An 18,484-nucleotide genomic window follows, 5' to 3' on the forward strand; every position below is an offset into this window, starting at 1 on the left:
TGTTTATGTTTACTGCATACTTCAATTACATGTCTGACTACCCGTCTGCGTTACGGGAGATTGCTTCAGTTATACGTGTGCAGAATGTGTTCCGTACATGTCTTTAATCTCAAATGTCTTGTATTTCAATAAAAATTTTTGGAAGAAAAAAAAAAAAAAGAATGAGGGAGGGTTGGTCACAAAGAATCTAGGAAGCACTGGTAATCTACCTCACTAGAAAACACTGTTGAACACTAATAATTTTTAAAGAAATATGAACCGGGAAGCACCAGGGGACCTAGTGCTAGGAACGCTAGCTGTTACTTGTTGTAGGCCATGCATGCAGTGATGAACCCAACTTTAATAGAAAGGGAGATAGACTGGCTGGGCATGTAGCTGAATAAAATAACAGTAGGTGTTCAGCCAGTCTTGAGCACAAGTATTTTAAGATAACAGATATCTGCAGAATCTTTCAAGTTAAAGTCACGGAACTACATGTACCAACATGCCTGCTGGTCTTAGGGAATTTAGAAGACATATCTGCAGCAAAACTGTAGATCTGTGACAAATTCTGGCCATTTTCAGAGACAATAAGCAATGTGGTGTTAAGGAACACTATGATTCTCTCAAAAAACCTTAGTGACTTCCATCATCACATACTGTATTGTGCATGTGTAACTGCTTTTTTAAATTCCACATTTAGTTTGGCTAAATACAGCAGCACCCCAATCTGATTCCTTTCAGCTTTCAAAAGGCATTTTAGGTAGTTTTGGCTGCAACACCTGAATTCTTTATCCAACAGTAATAAGTCTAAATTGAATGATGGTTGCAGCAGCAACAACTGATCAAAGTTTAATAAAATGTTAAAACAGAGTCCACAAAAGCACTTCAAAACCACAACCACACATTTTTTAAATGAGGCAGTTTTTATAATGCAATAAAAGTTAGAGAGGTATATTTCAGAGACAATAGTCACACATACACCACAGTGGCTGCAGTGAGTTTATTTTCCTGCCTATCACAGCGCTCCTTCAGTGTTACCCATAATTCTGTCTCCTCCTCTCCTCTTCCTCTTTCTGTAGGGTCCCCCAATGCTCTATTCTTGGGCCCCTTCTCTTCTCTATCTACACTTCCTCTCTTCGTCACTTGATAACCTCATATGGCTTCCAATACCACCTCTATGCTGATGACACCCAAATATATCTCTCTACTCCTCAACCCTTCAGTCTCTTCTCCTTAATAACTTACTAACTGACATATCCGCATGGATGTCTCACCACTTCCTTAAACTAAATCTCTCTAAAACTGAGCTGATAATGCCCAAAGCCATTGAATGCCATTTGAATGCCCAAAGCCATTCAAAACTCTGCTCTGAGCTACATCATCAATCTTGTCTTCAAATATCACCCAAAGTGTCCTCTCAGCTCCTCTCAAGACCCCCTGCTCTCTCCCTCCCTTGTCTGCACCTCCCATACTCATCTCCAGCTTAGAATATTGGATCAATGATGTGACCACTATCCGCTCCCCTTCCCCTACTTAGCTGATGACAGCTCAGGGGTATAGTTGGAATTGGATTGGTTGTGGTTGGGTTTTTAATTTTGGCAGGCAGCAGGCATCATGATTAATGATGGGACTTTTTGGGAATTTTTTTTTTTTTTTTTAATAAAGGTCTTGTCAAACCTTTGAATATCTTTATTACTGAAGGATCTGATATAAATTTCCTGGATAGGCAATGGGAAGAGCCCACAGTCCCAGGCACTAATGTGAACACACAAAGGGTTTTGTGTGCAATAAAAAAGTGTTTTCATATGTATTCATAAAAATAACTCCTACACATTGATTACGTCTGGGATCAACCTTCCGCTTATGACAAAGAAAAATTACGAACTTCAGCTGTGACTGATACAATTTAATTCTTTGGCCCTTTGTCTTTTTAAACTTGTAGGCATGTATTATATATCATGTAATATATATATTACTTGAGTTAAGCTATCGGTCATTGTACTTTATACGTTTGTACTCTGGAACTATTAGTGTACATCTTCATGCTTATTTATTAAATGAAGGAACAAAATGCAGTGATCCAAAGCAACAAATCAAAATTTATTGCTTCATGTTTCTATTATTTTATCTCATTAATTTTAAGTATAACTAAAGGCATAACTATTTTTTAAGTTTTGGACTTACATAGAAAGGGAGATGGACTGGCTGGGCACGTAGCTGAATAAATCAACAGTAGGTGTTCAGCCAGTCTTGAGCACAAGTATTTTAGGATAACAGGTATCTGCAGAATCTTTCAAGTTAAAGTCATGGAACTACATGTACCAACATGCCTGCTGGTCTTTGGTTGCATACTGAATTACAGAGGTGGTAGAATCTAGATCATTCCTGTTATAAAGGACCCATGCCCCCTATTTGTCTTTACATTTTGGCCATGTTTCACTATTGGGATGAAAAAGCACATTCCAGTATACCCACACTATTAATTTCTAATCTAACACACAAATAAGCAAATAATGAAATTAATCATGTAATTTTGATTGTCACCAATAGCTGATTTGAATAGAGAGCTCACGCCACCAGCCTCATTAACTGCTCCTTGGTCCTAATTGCAGACAGCAATTATGACCTGGTTTTTACCCATTTAGATGGCATGTAGTCATAAGAATGCATGTGTACAATTGCTGCATTGATTTCTTGTAAACAGTTATTTTATAACATATTTGTTTTACCTTGGATTCATAGGTAGCATTGGTGCCAAAGGGCTTGCTTGACATCTGCTTGCACATGGCCATATCTTTTTTTAGATATCATCCTCCACAACTAAGAATAATATTAAAAATTAGCTTCTTCAATAAATGAATGCTATTTCATCCACCATTAACTCAGATTATAGCGTTTTCTTTCTAATGCAAAATTACCATTATATCTATGTACTATCATCTTATTAGGTGATATTTAATAAAACACAGAAAATTGTCAAGTCATCATGATGGACTGTTGTAAGTGGCAGCATCATGCCATAGGATAGGTTTCCCCATGGTTCAGCCCTATATTGGTTAGCAGGCTTGGATAAGCAACACCAAGATTAACCATAAGAACAAAGTAATTTAGCAGTACTTAGTGGATATGATTCAGTAATGACTTGTGGAAACATTATTGACTGCTGACCCATAAGAGTCCCAGCTGGGGTTTGTGAGTTTTTACTAAACCCCTAGGAAACAGAGCCATTTTTATTTCAGCACTTATTGCTCATGTTTATTAGGAAGTGAGCCACAAAGCTTATCTCATTAATATTTTACCGTTTTTGTAACCAACTGTAAACAAATCTAGTTCTTCAATAATTAAAGATCATTTCAAGACCATTATAACACAATAAGCCAAAGGACCCAGGAATGGAAATAAACACACAGTTACTCAGATTAATGTAAAGTTTATCTGTACTAATCTCAGCTTCCAAATGGATTACACATCTATCTATATGAGTTTTGAGATATGAAAATGGGTTTATGTTGTATCCAGCATCTCCATGGCACTGTCCCAGCATCCATATTGCGTTTAGAGTGTGCACTTGAGAGGAAAGGGATAGCCACGCAAAAATCTGCTTCAAGCATCTCTTGCCCTCTCAAACACAGCAAATTCCTTCAAGGCTTGGAAAAGTGTCATCACAGTTCATTGCTCAAGGACATGTAAGTGGCAGTCTGCCTGTGCTTACAGCAGCATCATTCAGTTCCATCTTGGTAGTCTCAATTGGGAAAATGCTAGATGAAAAAAAGATGTGAGCATTTTATACATGGTAATGTCCAAATACATGCATTGCAAATGCATTACACTTCTATTTACACCATAGTATCTAGTTTTCTTGACAAAGAAACGTGTTGTTGCAAGAAGTAAGGATAAAATCCCTTTATAACTAAAACTACTGTAATCTACATATTTTATAATATTAATAAATAATTACTCTACCTTAGTAAATGTTTAATATACTAATGATATATAACTTGTTATACAGAATTCATATTGAATAATTATTGAACTATTCATAGTGTGAATTAGCTTGTTCACGATGCATGAATCAGCATTTTTATTCATTGTGATCTATGAAGGCTCAGTGTAGCCGGTGCTGAAGAGGATATTCTCCCAAGGGGAAAAAGTTGCAAAGGATGTGACTTTGGAAGATGACTTTGAGGTTGATAAATCAGGTCCCTGGGGCACATGTCCAACAGAAAGGATGAAGTGGAATCTGCTATCTAAAGTATCATATAAAGGGGAAATGAGAGGCTCTCCAGAAAAGGGTGAGTGTACTATAGGGAAGATGGAGGGGAATTTTTACTTGGTGTAAGTGCCCAAAAGATGGAGATTCCACTGACCACTACTGCTGGAGGGTGGACTGTTATACAGCATGTATACTCAAGTTTTATTCAAGCATGCCTTTTAAGACCTTACAACTGTTCAATTTGGCCACACCAACCTATCATCTTTTCTGCTGTCCTCCAGGGCATAGTAACTGCTAGCTATCTGAAGTCTTGGTATATAGCTATATTACTTTAGGACAAACACAAGAAACTGCTTAGACTGAGAAGATGGGGGACACTATGAAAGCCCATAAAAAATGTATCTGTGTGTACACACATAAAAGTATCATGGGTTGTAAATTAAACTGTAGAGAAGATCTTTACCTCTAAAAGATAAATTAAAAACTTAACATATGGGTTTGCGTTTTTCCATGTACATGCAAGAAGCAGGTGCTATAGTGGCTGAGGTGCAATAAAACAAGCTGATTTTAGCTAACATAGCAGGAAGATCCTGTGGAAGGAGTTAGCATCATGGCAAAACTTGATGCAAAAACTGGAGATCTAGAGGAAGTTGTCTACAGTTAAAGCCAAACAATTAAACAAGCTTGCGAAAGAGAGGTCCTAGCACTTAACCAGATATCAAGAAATATGTTTTTAAAGCATTATTAAACCCAAAAAAAAATATATTGCAGCCTACCAATCCTTAGATGTGGTGTTTGCATTAGTTTTCTTTTTTAAAGTTTTTTTTTATTTCACCTGCTGATACAGCCAGCAGAACACTTCCTGTTTTAGGGTGTTTGCATTCTGGATGAAGAAGTAAAGCAGATAGCTTTGAACACAGGCATTATCAGTCTGGGGGAAGATTTAGATGAACTTGACGAACAAATTGAAGGTAAAACGTTATAAGCAACTACAGTTTTTTTTCTTTTGGGATGAAGGTTTTATATAATTGAGTAAAATCTTATCATTGCACCCCACTGTCAGTGTTAAATGGTTAATCAGAACCCTCTAACTTTCTCTGGACAGTTTGGTCTGTTAAAGAAAGTTGAAAAATAACAGACTTACTAGATGGATCACCAGGCATGAAAAAGGACAGAAAACTAATGCAGCCACCACATCTAAGATTTGGCAGGCTGCAATATACCGTATTTTTCGCTCCATAAGATGCACTTCCCCCCCAAAATAATGGGGGAAAATGTCTGTGCGTCTTATGGAGCGAATATGGAGAGGACGGCCCAGTATTCCCGCTGCCGCATTAGAATATCGGGCCGGCCGCTCTACTCTACTGTACAGAAAAACTCGCTCCTCCGTCCTACCTGTTCCTCAGTCCAGTGGTGTCCTGCTTCCATCGACCATCTTCTCTTCCTGGCGCCGGCATCTTTAGTGTGGGCACCCAGATGTGACAGCTTGCGGCTTCACAGCCGGGTACCTACTACGCATGTGGGAGAAGCTCTGCACTTTGTGAATGGCCCCACAGTCTTGTGGGACCTGTCACATGTTCTATAAGACCACGGGGAGGGAGGGGGGGGAGGAAAACTCCGCGGAAGTGGGAACTGGTACCTGTCAAATTCGGGTAGCCGCCCCCCCTCCCCAAAGGTCTGCAATCTCTGGTCATCTCCTGTACTGTCTGCAGTCTCTTGGTCATCTCCTGTACTATGTCCGCAGTCTCTGGTCATCTCCTGTACTATGTCCGCAGTCTCTGGTCATCTCCTGTACTATGTCCGCAATCTCTGGTCATCTCCTGTACTATGTCCGCAGTCTCTGGTCATCTCCTGTACTGTGTCTACAGTCTCTGGTCATCTCCTGTACTGTGTCCACAGTCTCTGGTCATCTCCTGTACTGTGTCCGCAGTCTCTGGTCATCTCCTGTACTGTGTCCACAGTCTCTGGTCATCTCCTGTACTATGTCCACAGTCTCTGGTCATCTCCTGTACTGTGTCCGCAGTCTCTGGTCATCTCCTGTACTATGTCCGCAGTCTCTGGTCATCTCCTGTACTATGTCCGCAATCTCTGGTCATCTCCTGTACTATGTCCGCAGTCTCTTGTCATCTCCTGTAGTATGTCCGCAGTCTATGGTCATCTCCTGAAGTATGTCCGCAGTCTCTGGTCATCTCCTGTAGTATGTCCACAGTCTCTGGTCATCTCCTGTACTGTGTCTACAGTCTCTGGTCATCTCCTGTACTGTGTCCACAGTCTCTGGTCATCTCCTGTACTGTGTCCGCAGTCTCTGGTCATCTCCTGTACTGTGTCCACAGTCTCTGGTCATCTCCTGTACTATGTCCACAGTCTCTGGTCATCTCCTGTACTGTGTCCATAGTCTCTGGTCATCTCCTGTACTGTGTCTGCAGTCTCTGGTCATCTCCTGTACTATGTCCAGAGTCTCTGGTCATCTCCTGTACTATGTCTGCAGTCTCTGGTCATCTCCTGTACTTTGTCTGCAGTCTCTAGTCATCTCCTGTACTATGTCTGCAGTCTCTGGTCATCTCCTGTACTATGTCTGCAGTCTCTGGTCATCTCCTGTACTATGTCTGCAGTCTCTGGTCATCTCCTGTACTATGTCTGCAGTTTCTGGTCATTTCCTGAACAACATCTACAGTCCATTTGTTCAGAATTTTTGTTTTCTTGTTTTCCTCCTCTAAAATCTAGGCGCGTCTTATGGTCAGGTGCGTCTTATGGAGTGAAAAATATGGTATTACATTTTTGTTTGCGGGTTTAATACCAGTTTAATGTTTGAGTGTTCTTGTGGCAGCAGAACCCCCATTTGAAAAGTTATGTATGTTCAGTGCTATTTAGTTACACCCAGGACATTCATACAGCAAGGAAAACCACTTATAATCAGGTCCAGCAAAAAAAAAGCTGAAACATTAATTGTGGGGCTGGATGCAAATGAGATGTAAAGGCCAAAGAGCAATAGAAAACGCGAACTAGACATATGGGAGACATATGGGTGAGGGATGCCAATGGATGAAATAGCAACAAAATGGAGATATTATGACTAATAATACACAGAAGATGATGAGCAGAGTAAAGATTGCACAGGGAAGAAAAAAATTAAGCAAGGATAACAGGTAAGGCACGGAGTAGACAATCACAGTGGAAGACAAAATACACACTAAATGGAAATATAATAACAACATGTCCAAGTTCTGGACCAAGCATAAAAAAAATAAGCAAGACGGGTGGCAGGAATAGGGAAAGGACAAGGGAAAAGTCCATGATAGGGAACCAAGTGTTTAGTGTGGAACTAACAACAGCTTTTAGGGTCAGTTCACACAACAAAAACATCCTCTGCATCCATTCTGGATTTGTTTCTGCATGCATTTTTTTAATGCTTTTTGATTAATTCCAGTGTGTTTTTTATGCTTTTTTTATGCTTTTTCTGGATGCGTTCCAGCTGTTTTTTTCCACCTCCTATTTTTTGGGTAATTTCAACTACAAAATCTTTATTTTCATGAAGACAATGCTTTTCCTTTGCTTCCTTTCCTGTTTTTTTTTTCACTGTATTGGGGTGCGGTGATTTTTTTGATGCTTTTTTAATGCATTTTTTGTTTTTTTACTGCGTTCCAGTACAGTTCTGTGCAGGGATAAAATCAGCCTTTTTGTAGATAATGACAGTATATATTTTCCAAGTACATTTTTCCTCAACATTCCATTAAATAATATTTACAAATTTTAAAATGGACAAATCGATTGTTGAAGCTGATTTATGACCTATATTTCCAATATAACAAATGTTGTTTTATTGGAGTGTGATTGTTTTAAGCTCTGGAAAATTGTGGTTTACTGTTGAACCAAAAAAAGTGAAGGTCATGTAGTGTGAGGGCCTTCCAAAAGTAACTGACTGATAGAATGGGCACTTTTGTGACAGAGGGCTCATTTGTATTTTAACTTCATATTAAACCTAGCAAGTAACATATAAACCACATGGATGAATAATACTGTTAGTTACAACATTTCACACATATGGCTAAGTGATAGTAACCTTTTCACTGAGTGTATTTGCAGGAGTAATACTGTCCAATAGCCAAACAAGAAGCAAAAGGAAATACCTGCAAATTAAGGGGAATCCTTTGGGGCCCGTCAGGTCAACAGAACTAGTGTCCGCATTGGAAGATTTCTCCTCTATTACTTTTCTGAGGACAGCCCAACATTTGAGATTTTCTTTTACTTTCAATGATAATAGTAAACAGGCTAGAGAGGGTGAATCTCCCTAACAGGGACACAAACAGCAATAAAAACCTAATAAGTGTTGTAATACCTTTGCACACTATCTAAAACTAAAACAAGTTTTGCCTTTAGTTATACTTTAAGCTTTGAAAAAGAAAAATTGGAAGCTAATTGGTTTCTATGCAAAGCTGCATCAGATTTTCCACAGTCTGGTTTTAGTAAATATACCACAACAGTTGTTACTATAGGTCAACAAGTACAATTTGGAACCTCAAGTGTCCATTATTATGTATAATGTAAAAAAAAAAACAGAGAGAAAGCACTGGGCCTGGTATATTTCACTTAGTTGTGAATGTCATTATTATTGTCAGTATTCATCTCATTCTAAGCCCAATGACATTTGACCTCATTCTTCAGACACTTTAACTGAAGCTTGAACTTCAACAAAAGTAGGATGATTTCATCCATACTGGGGCTTGGTTTAGGAACTTCAGTCCAAACATCTTGCTTCTGGACACCTTAAAGTGTAGCTAAACCCAGGACCCTACATTCACTATATCTGGTCTCCCACAGTACACACAACATGGAAATGCAATTATTTTAGTAAATATAAACTGCTAAATACCTTTTCTCATCAGCAGGTAGAGCAGTCTTGTGACTTCAACAGAGCACTGGTTAAAGCTTGTAGGGGGAGTTTTCATACTCCCATATGAGACTGCAGGACCCCTGGACAGTGCTAATTGGCACAGTGCTGATCACATGCACTCTCCCAAGAAAAAAACAACTCTCTAGCAATACACACCAAACTGAACATGTGCAGCTTGCTGCAAAGCTCCGTTTGATCAGGAGATATATTAGGGACAGTACAAAAAGGGGAGGATCAGAGAAGAGAGGATCAAACATCCTTTTTACACAGTGTTAAGGATTAACCCCTTAGGTTCCACAGTAAGTATAACAAGCATGCTTTACTGCATATACAGACTGATTTTACTGTTGTGGATTTAGTAACACTTAAAATTCTAACTGCATCTTTGGTGCACTTACACGTATATTAAGTGATAAACTCCCCTTCCTCCAGTCCAGAAGGAACTGATTGCCTGCCTTTTTGTCAATACTCTTGGCAGTCCGGCCTGCCCATGAGTTCTGTCATCCCATTCATTTCTATAGATATAGATTTTAAGGTAGAATTAACTAGATGACATCCAATGTAAAGACTGTGCATCATAAAAAATTGTCATTGTTTTTAAACCTTTTTTTTGCATCTTAGCACAGTACTTCTGAGTACCTTCAGCCTCCTTGTAGCCACTTACTGTCTAGATGCATACACTCCAGTGGCATTTGCATATCATTTCTCAGGTGAGCTTTCCTGATGGAGACAAAGTCAAAGCATGCCTGCATGTCAGCAAGGCTGCTTATATTCTCAGTTGGAAATGCATGTGCTAGGGTAACAACCAGGACACTACTTGGGAGACAGGGAAGGAGCCCAGTTCCCCTATAACAGAAAGGGTCTGAACAACAGGATTATCAGGTATTATTTTAATGAAAGCTGTTCATTAGAAGGAATTCAAATAATTTTTATTTTTAAATTAGCATGCTACATATTGGATATGATTTTAGAAACTGCATTTACATCTACTATATGTGACATAAGAAGCTGGTGGATAATTCAGCTAATACACTGCATACAAAAGATTTTCTCATTTAGAGAACATGATGGTGTTTGTAGCATGCTGTATGAGTGGAACCTTGCTATGTTTCATAATTCATTGGGTTTATGGATATGTCAGTGCTATTAAAAAAAATACCTACTGTACATCATTATTACTTGGTATCAAAAAGCTGCAACACATGTTCTACAGATGATGGTAAAATATGTAAAACATATGCTGCTTAAAAAGTAGTATAACAGGTACCATTCTTTGAGGACAATATAAACATATTGTAATTTATATTTCACTCTACATAAAAAAAGATGGTAAGGAAAAAGAGGTCATGCATGAATTGCTTGCCTCCTTTCCTTTTCTACAGTAATTCATTTCTCAAGAACATTTTAAATTAATTGCCATCTAATACTCTAACAATCCAAGCAAGAATCTTTGAAAATCTGCATGCAAAGCTACACTTCCATTTGAAGAGGAAATAGGATTTCAGCCGCAATCATTTTCTTCCAGTAAACACAAGGCTTGATGCTGGCTCTGCTTGAAATGTTTCAATCTGCTCACAGCATCGTAGCCCACTCTGCTCAAGCTACTTGCACTTACAATGCAGCTAATCTGCATTAATATCCAGATGCTGTATTGTAATCAGAAATAAGAGAAATACGCGGAATTAGATTTCAGCTCAATCACATTGCTGTCACGATCTGGTCAAGGGCTGACAAGCTCTGCTGGGCTTAAAATAGGAATGTTTTACTAAAACAAAAAATGTAGTGGATACAGTAAATTGTGATCCTGTAAATGTTCACATGACCTTTTTCATAAGCAGACAGAGATCTAACAAGTTTATTGAATTTAGAGAATTGTGCCCTAATGGGACTTTGAAAGATCTGGTGTAGTAATTATCATCCAATATGTGTATAATTTGTAATACATCTAAAAGTGGAAAGTATACCTTATGGCGCTGCTCCAAGCTATGAATGGAAGGAAAAGGATCACCCCACCAGCAAGTGAGAAGAGGGGGGCATGAGTCCGAACGATTCCCGTGTCAGCCAATACAAGTGAAGGGATGGACGCTGCTCAACCAACCCCAGGAGTCCAATGTGGAGGAATGGCTTCAGCCACACACTCTGATGTGTACCTCTGTGACTAGGCCCCTGGTGGGTGGGGTGAAATGCGTGAAAGGGTGTGGCCAGTATGTTGGCTGAGGCCATTCCTCTACATTGGACTCCTGGGGTTGGTTGAGCAGCGTCCATCCCTTCATATCTAAAAGTGGGCCTAACTCAAAAAGTGAGGATTTGCTATCTTATTGGGAATATTAACACATTTTAATTATATTCAAGCAATGCCCTGAAACATTTTCCCTTTGCCCTGAAAGATAGCAGTGCATTTTTCTAAATGTAATTTTGTATAGGTATCGTTAGTTGTATACGTGCAACATGAGATCATCTAAAGCACTGCTGCATATGACTGCTAGTTTCATTAGATTTCACGACTGTGCTTCTCATTGCTCTCCTGAGGGCCTGCTGGAGAGGAAAAGAAGCTGTATGTGATGACCTGCATCATGAACATCTCTCTGCTTCTTAATTCATTCTCGTGGGTGTTGCCTAGTCCACCTCTTCCATCGCATCTAAATAATCTCCCTCAATAGCATTCCGATGAGCATTCACGTAACAAGAGTAAGAACAGGCAGAACCAGGCATGGCGAACCTCCAGGCCATCCTGGTGGCTAGTCCTTCGCCCTCAACTTTTTTTGTGCACAATCTCAACTGTTGTGCACAGCTTCCACAGTAAATATCTTTTTTCACCTCTTCCTGCCAATGCCACCAGGCCTTTTAAGAGCTTCTAGATGCTGGGTGGCGGAGAGAGCCTTCGAGTCATGAGATCACTGTGATCAGTTGTCAGAAAGGTCACGTGAGCTTACTGATCCCCCCCCCCCCCCCGGCTACCATGCTGGGAGTGTGCAGGGAGTGTGGTCTCAGCACAGTAAGTTGTTTATACAGGGCCTCATATATGTGGCCATTTTGTTTTAAGGCCCACCTGCTGAGAGGCCACATATTTGTGTGCAACTGGAAGGAAGGTGTTAATGTTTACAAAATATTGTGGAATAATTATCCCATCTCTGCAGTGTTTTCTTGTAAATGACAAACGCAAACTGCGTCAAATTACTATTTTATTTCTTGTAGGAGGACACCGTTACTAGGGAAGATGGGTGTACCTTTATGCCCTTGTAGTGTCATTAGACAGCAGAGAGCATTGGCTAACGGCACGGAGCTGATTGGAGTGGCTCTTTGCCATGTGATTGCTGTGTAGTACTGTTTACAGTGGTGAGCCCTCCCTTTCATCTCACAACAGAGGAATGGGAGAATGGATAATTTAATGAATTAATCCAATCAGACTGCAGTGGAGAAAAGCTGTGATTAAAGGTGGGGAGGGGGGTGGCTTTCACTCTTTTGCTGCCCCTGACATATGGCATAAGTTGGCAACAATAGGTGGTTTTATACACAATACCAGCTGCCACACCAGCCTGGAATGTGTGTGTAAATCTGACAAAATGACAGTCAGCCATCAAGTGGAAGCAATCAGATAGCTGTACAGTCACCAGATCACTTCCATGCACCCCTCGTACATTTGTTTCCCCTGAGTACACCCCTGTTATGTTTCCCAGGCTCTGCACCTCTATCTGCAGCCCCTGGTGGATGCCGCCGGGTGTATGGGAAGGAGATCAGCCAAAGTCCATTAGCTAATTTCCCTTAGTAAGAACTTGGAAATGAGGTTCATTACAGCACTTCTGGGTTTGGCCTTCAGTAGTTTTAATGGAGGGCAGGTGGGACATCAGGGGTTGAAAAAACCCTGATGTTTCATTAAGGAGAACCTGTAACAACCAAATAGTATTGGTAGATATACTGTATATAGTAATATATTTTTATGTTATTTTAATTATCACACCACCTCCTCCAGATTAGTAATTGTCTCTAATTTGGTTATATGACATTAAGTTTCTATTTTAAGGCGGCAGCAGTAAACTTGAGCACGTATGGTTTATTTATTTATTACTTTTTTAAAGAAAAGTAGTGTGCTGTCCTGGCATGGGTTTTTTTGTGGTCCCATTAAGGAGAACCTGAAATAGTATAAGATAGGGATCATTTATATTTTACAAAAAATTGGTATAACTTAGCATGTTTTGTTCTAAAATTAACTAGTGTTTTATCAATTAAATTTTGTGCTTGATAAACAATTGTTTTAATAATGTGTGACATGAAAATTTGCAGCTGCCACCATTGTATTCTCCAGGGCCTCTGCTTATGGAAAATTTAATTTTAATAAATTACTTTTAATATTTAAATTTTGGAGAAGTTTAAGTAATATTTAGGCCTAAAAGGGTTTTTAAAATACAGTATGTGATCAAATATTACAAAAATGGCAATGTTGTGAGATTGTTTTATGGATGAGTATAAAGTGGCGCTGACCATCAATGTTTATCGGATTGTTTAGAGGTTTTTTAAGTGACACTTATTTCCAATAACTGCAAGGTTGGTTTGTGAGATGGTGGGGGTTAAGGGCTTTTGGCTTTATCCAAGGTGTCTAGCCATTGTATACAATTACATTTCACAGGAATTAATATTCAAATTTTCATCCTTTCAACTTCAATAATGGGAGACTTCAACTTGACTTCAGTGGGTGACTTTCAAAGGCTTAGTGCACCTTGATATATTATTCATCCACTTTGATACTAGAATGCTTCTCAATTTCCAAAAAAAGTCGCAAAAAATTAGATCACCTTGAACTGAAGTCAAACTCCAGCTCACACTTTATAATCCGTTACAGCACCAGTTCTGTTCCTATTGGAGTAAAGTTTTCACATAAATACTTAAAAGCTGATCATTGTAAGCATCCCTGTCAGTGGTAAATGGTTTGTCTCTTCCCTCTAGCTAATACATCTGCAGGATAACTTGTTCTTTTAAAATGCTGGCAGGATTACCAGGTGAAAAGAAAATAAAGAAATCCATCACATCTAAGAACTGGTAAGCTGCAATCTAATAAATGTTTTCTTTTGGATTTAATGCAGCTTTAAGTAGTAAAAAACTGCAAGCAGGCAGCTCTTTATTGCAGAAGAGACATGTTGGGGTTTATTTACTAAAGCTGGAGAGTCCAAAATCAGACTCCCTTCTGCATAGAAACCAATCAGCTTCCAGGTTTCATTGCCAAAGCTTCATTGAACAAGCTGAGGTTAGAAGCTGATTGGTTTCTATGCAGAAGGGAGTCTGATTTTGGACTCTCCAGCTTTAGTAAATAAACCCCGTTATGTCTCTTCTGTAATAACAAACACTTACCTGCATGCTCACACTCTTCTATGGAATGTTCAGTGATCTGCACTTGTGTAGCTCAGCGTGGATTCCCAACACAAACCGGCTGTGCCAGAATGACTGACTCCTGAGCGCATACACAGGATGATGTCAGTTCCTCACCAGCCAATCCAGAGGTCAAAAATCCGATATTAGTGAGTGGCTGGGGAAGATGACAGTGGCCGGTGACAGAGGCAAATGCCACATCACTGGAAGGTGGAGGTAAGTATTTCTGGGAGTTTTGTTCTACTTTAAATTCCCACCAAAATGAGAATAACCACAAATTAAATAGAATCCTTTAATGCATTTGTGGGTCCCAAGATTACTAAAAATAATATTTGGTTGGGTGATACTAAAAAAGACAAAATAAGGGAAAATGTAAAATTGGTTCCTGTAAATCTGTAATGTACCTATAGACTTTAGATGAAAAAGGGAAGGTAATTGGGTATATGGATTTTGCGTGAGCAATAGTTGCAGAGCTTTACAAGCTACTGCTGCCTGTAGAAAAGTCAGCTTGCATACATTTATTTTCTACATGTCCTTCATTGTATATGAGTATGCCACAATAACTAAAACTCATTCTGCAAACACTGCATGTAATGAATGACAATAGGAAACTTCCATGAAAGAGGGTGAAGGTAGTTGGACCAAAGGAGAAAATAGTTATGTTGTATAGTGTTTATTCCATACAAAGTACCTTCAAATGAAATAAACACCAGAGCTCTAATCTTTATGCTCCACATATAAAACGGTAACTGTCACTTGGTGGGGTGCAACCCTCTAAAGATGGGGGAGTCTTGATGCTAGCAAAAGAAAAACGCAAAAGGGTGCACTCTCCTCGTGCATTACCGTAGTTGCAAATTAATTTATTAAAAACGTGACAAATGGACACTCACAAAACGAATGTAAAAAACGAACATGAAGCTAAATGGGTCAATGTCACACAACTGGAGCTTTGAAAAAGGGAGTTCAACTCCCGAAATGCGTCAGTTTTCCCACCGGGCACCATCATCACAGGACTCCAGTTGTGTGACATTGACCCATTTGGCTTCATGTTCGTTTTTTACATTTGTTTTGTGAGCATACATTTGTCATGTTTTTAATAAATTAATTTGCAACTACGGTAATGCATGAGGAGAGTGCACCCTTTTGTGTTTTCTTTTTCTTATACAAAGTACCTTGTTAAAAGCTGACTACCACAATCATAAATAAAATAAATGCTAATCTGACCCTGTCTTAGAAATGAAGGTACAACAATGTATTTTTTAATGCCAAGTATATTTATGTGTCACTTCCTTTTGAATGTGTTGCATAAAGAAAATCTGGTGATGTTGATTTTGTATTTCAATATAGAAACTGTATAGACATACATGGGTACATTTGAGATGCTTTTTGACATATGCTAATATTTTAACAATAATTTCACTGAAAAAATGTGAATGAAAATTATTTTTACTATTTCTTTAAATACATTGAGGCCATAATAGAAAGATAGGGGAGTGCCAATGCACTTCACTGATAATGATAGTGACGGCGGTGGGATGATATATAGAATAGGGACAATTGATTCTTTAACGGGAGATCAGGTTCTCGTCTTGGATTTGCCAGATTTTGCATCACTCCTCAAGGAAATCTGATTGTTTAAGGAAGATTAGACCCTCTTAAAAGACTTTCCCACCGTACTTGCACATTTACTTCTTGGTAAATACTGGCTCCCCTCCTGGTGAATAAAGTTTGGTGATGTACCAAACAGTGCTAAAGAGTAGAGAATGGCTGAGGGTTTTTAATCTGCAGGTTATAATGAGATCCATTTTAATTGGATGTATGGAAAGATTTTTCATAATCATTAGAAAAATGCAACAAGATACTAAAACTATAATCAGTCTTATACAGACTAAGATGGTAAATGTTGTCAGCGTTGTCTTCAGTGTAACTTAAAGCTCATTATAAGTGAATTTCTGATACAATGGGCAAAAGCATGCTGTCATTAAATACTATTCCTTTAACAGGTGGTTGCTCAATAGCACTGAATGAGCTACTAATCTACACATTGATTTACACCAAAACTGCAGCGTGTGATGATTTAAAACAAATTATTGTAGTCCTGATGTTCTTGCTTTCTTAGTGGAAATACATATTAGACTCAGTTCCATTACAAATTATCAGTTGTGATTTCATTGCTCATGCATGTTACAGAAAGGACTTTTTTGTGCATATGGTGACCAATCAGATGCTATGTGTTAATGTAAAAAATAACCTGATAGATCACCATAGAGCAATATTCTTTTCGCCAGTTTTTTTCTTTTTTTTTTTTAAATGAATAGCACCATGTTTCGTATACTTTAAGACATAATTTTCAGCAACTGTGTTTGCCTTATACTGCATGCAGCAAAGCAATGGTGGCATTTATCCTCAAGTCCTGATAATCTCATGAATTACACATGGTATATAATTATCATACACCGTGAAAGGGGTCACATGGTTTGGTGGTTATGTATACATATTTAATACGTCTATTGATAGCAATGATGATGGGCAAACTAGATTTGACTAATCAAGGACAACCCACATTAAACCATTTAATACACTTCCAAACCAGGGACAGGACAGACTTTGAAAAGTTTGTTTTATAATAGATTGAAAATCAGAGAAGATGAAGGGCCGAACTGCAATAAAAAATATGATAAACCCAGATTTGCATGTTTTTTGGTGAGAGGCATAGTAGTTTTCTCAAAATTTGACTTTAGCACTAAAATATTACCCTATGACATAATAACCTAATGTAACAATATCAACTAAATGTAGTTTATACTTACTTTACAAAGTTTTGTTTTTATTATTTACAAGACCTATGTATCCAAAGAAACGTCAGGTGGATTATTCTGCGTTTTTAATAACTCAAAGATTACTTAAAGCACTAGCTATATAATCACAAGGGTTGAGCGTAATCGGAAAAAGATAAGCTTACCTTTTCGGCATACTTGAACTTCACATAAAACCAGCTAGACTTGATCATGGTCTCCTGCTATGGGTTTGAAAGTTAGTGTGGTGTCAGTATAGAGATCCAAACAAATGGTCAATGCTGGAGACGAGGCTTATCCTTCGCTGTGAAACAGTTACACACAAGAATGGACAAAACCTTTAGATTCTGCCCAGTTGCCCACTAAGCCCTGCTGTGATCTAGCTCCCTGCTTCCAGTGTGCCGTGTGAATGCTCCGTGCTGTGTTTCTCTGTCAGCTTGGCTGCTTGACAGGAGAATTCCTCAAATGGACTTCAGCCGTGTTCATCACAAATGGCACATGTCAGTAAGCCAGGAGGAGGCTGGCTTCAGACCTGGCAGCATCCCATGAGAACGACCTCCCTCCAGTTAGATGAATAATGAATTCCTGCACTTCCCTCCAGACATGGATTAACACCTGGCTAAACATTATTCTGACAACATGCTGCCCAGTCAGGGATTGCAGCGCGAAAAGATTAACTCTTATAAGCCTTAATGTGTCACTATGTTCTCTGCTTTCTGTCCTTCTGTGACCAAAGATACTCCTGCTTCAAAAGCTAAGTCTTTTATGTACTTTACTTTAGCTGATAAATGTTCACTGACAAATAAAATACACAATCTGCAACCAATAAAAACCGTCACTTCATTCTTACATACATCTTAAAAGATATTTTTATTTGGCTCATTTACATAGTACCAGCAAATAGTTCAGTTTTTACAGTAAATAGACCTCCAAAGTATCTTTCTAGCTAGTGCCCTGACCTCCACTTTTTACACAGTTGTGTTAAATTTCACATGGAAGAGAGTTCAAGGGTACGTTACATTAAAAACAAAATAGCCTATGCATCCAAAGGAGCCCAATAGATATTAAAGAAACAGTGCAGGTTTGTATAATGTTCATTATTTGTTTGTCAAACCTGTAGACCATTTGGGCCGCTTTCCCCAAAGCCTGGCCAAAAAAACTCTTAGTTACCAATCCCCACATTCTACCTTGTTGCTAGGATGAGGTTCCCCTACCGTAATGCTGGGAGTGAGCATCCAATTG

General features: G+C 38.8%; 1 protein-coding gene across 5 annotated transcripts in view; it reads right to left on the minus strand.

Annotated features, from left to right (window-relative positions):
• The window catches only part of AUTS2 (activator of transcription and developmental regulator AUTS2), a 1,792,114-nt gene that overhangs the window by 1,270,264 nt on the left and 503,366 nt on the right, over positions 1-18,484 (minus strand). The window contains exon 1 of one of the 5 annotated variants that reach the window (XM_089668489.1): positions 17,410-17,534. The exons of the other annotated variants lie outside the window; for them this stretch is intronic. Coding sequence (XP_089524615.1) covers positions 17,410-17,457 — 48 coding nt within the window. The 5' untranslated portion in view covers positions 17,458-17,534. Of the gene's footprint in view, positions 1-17,409; positions 17,535-18,484 lie in introns of those variants that run through there. 5 annotated transcript variants of the gene reach the window in all.

This window comes from Staurois parvus, unplaced genomic scaffold (assembly GCF_062004578.1).
Source record: "Staurois parvus isolate SC_StPar_1 unplaced genomic scaffold, SC_StPar_1.0 ptg000058l, whole genome shotgun sequence".
NCBI classification, from domain to species: Eukaryota; Metazoa; Chordata; class Amphibia; order Anura; family Ranidae; genus Staurois; species Staurois parvus.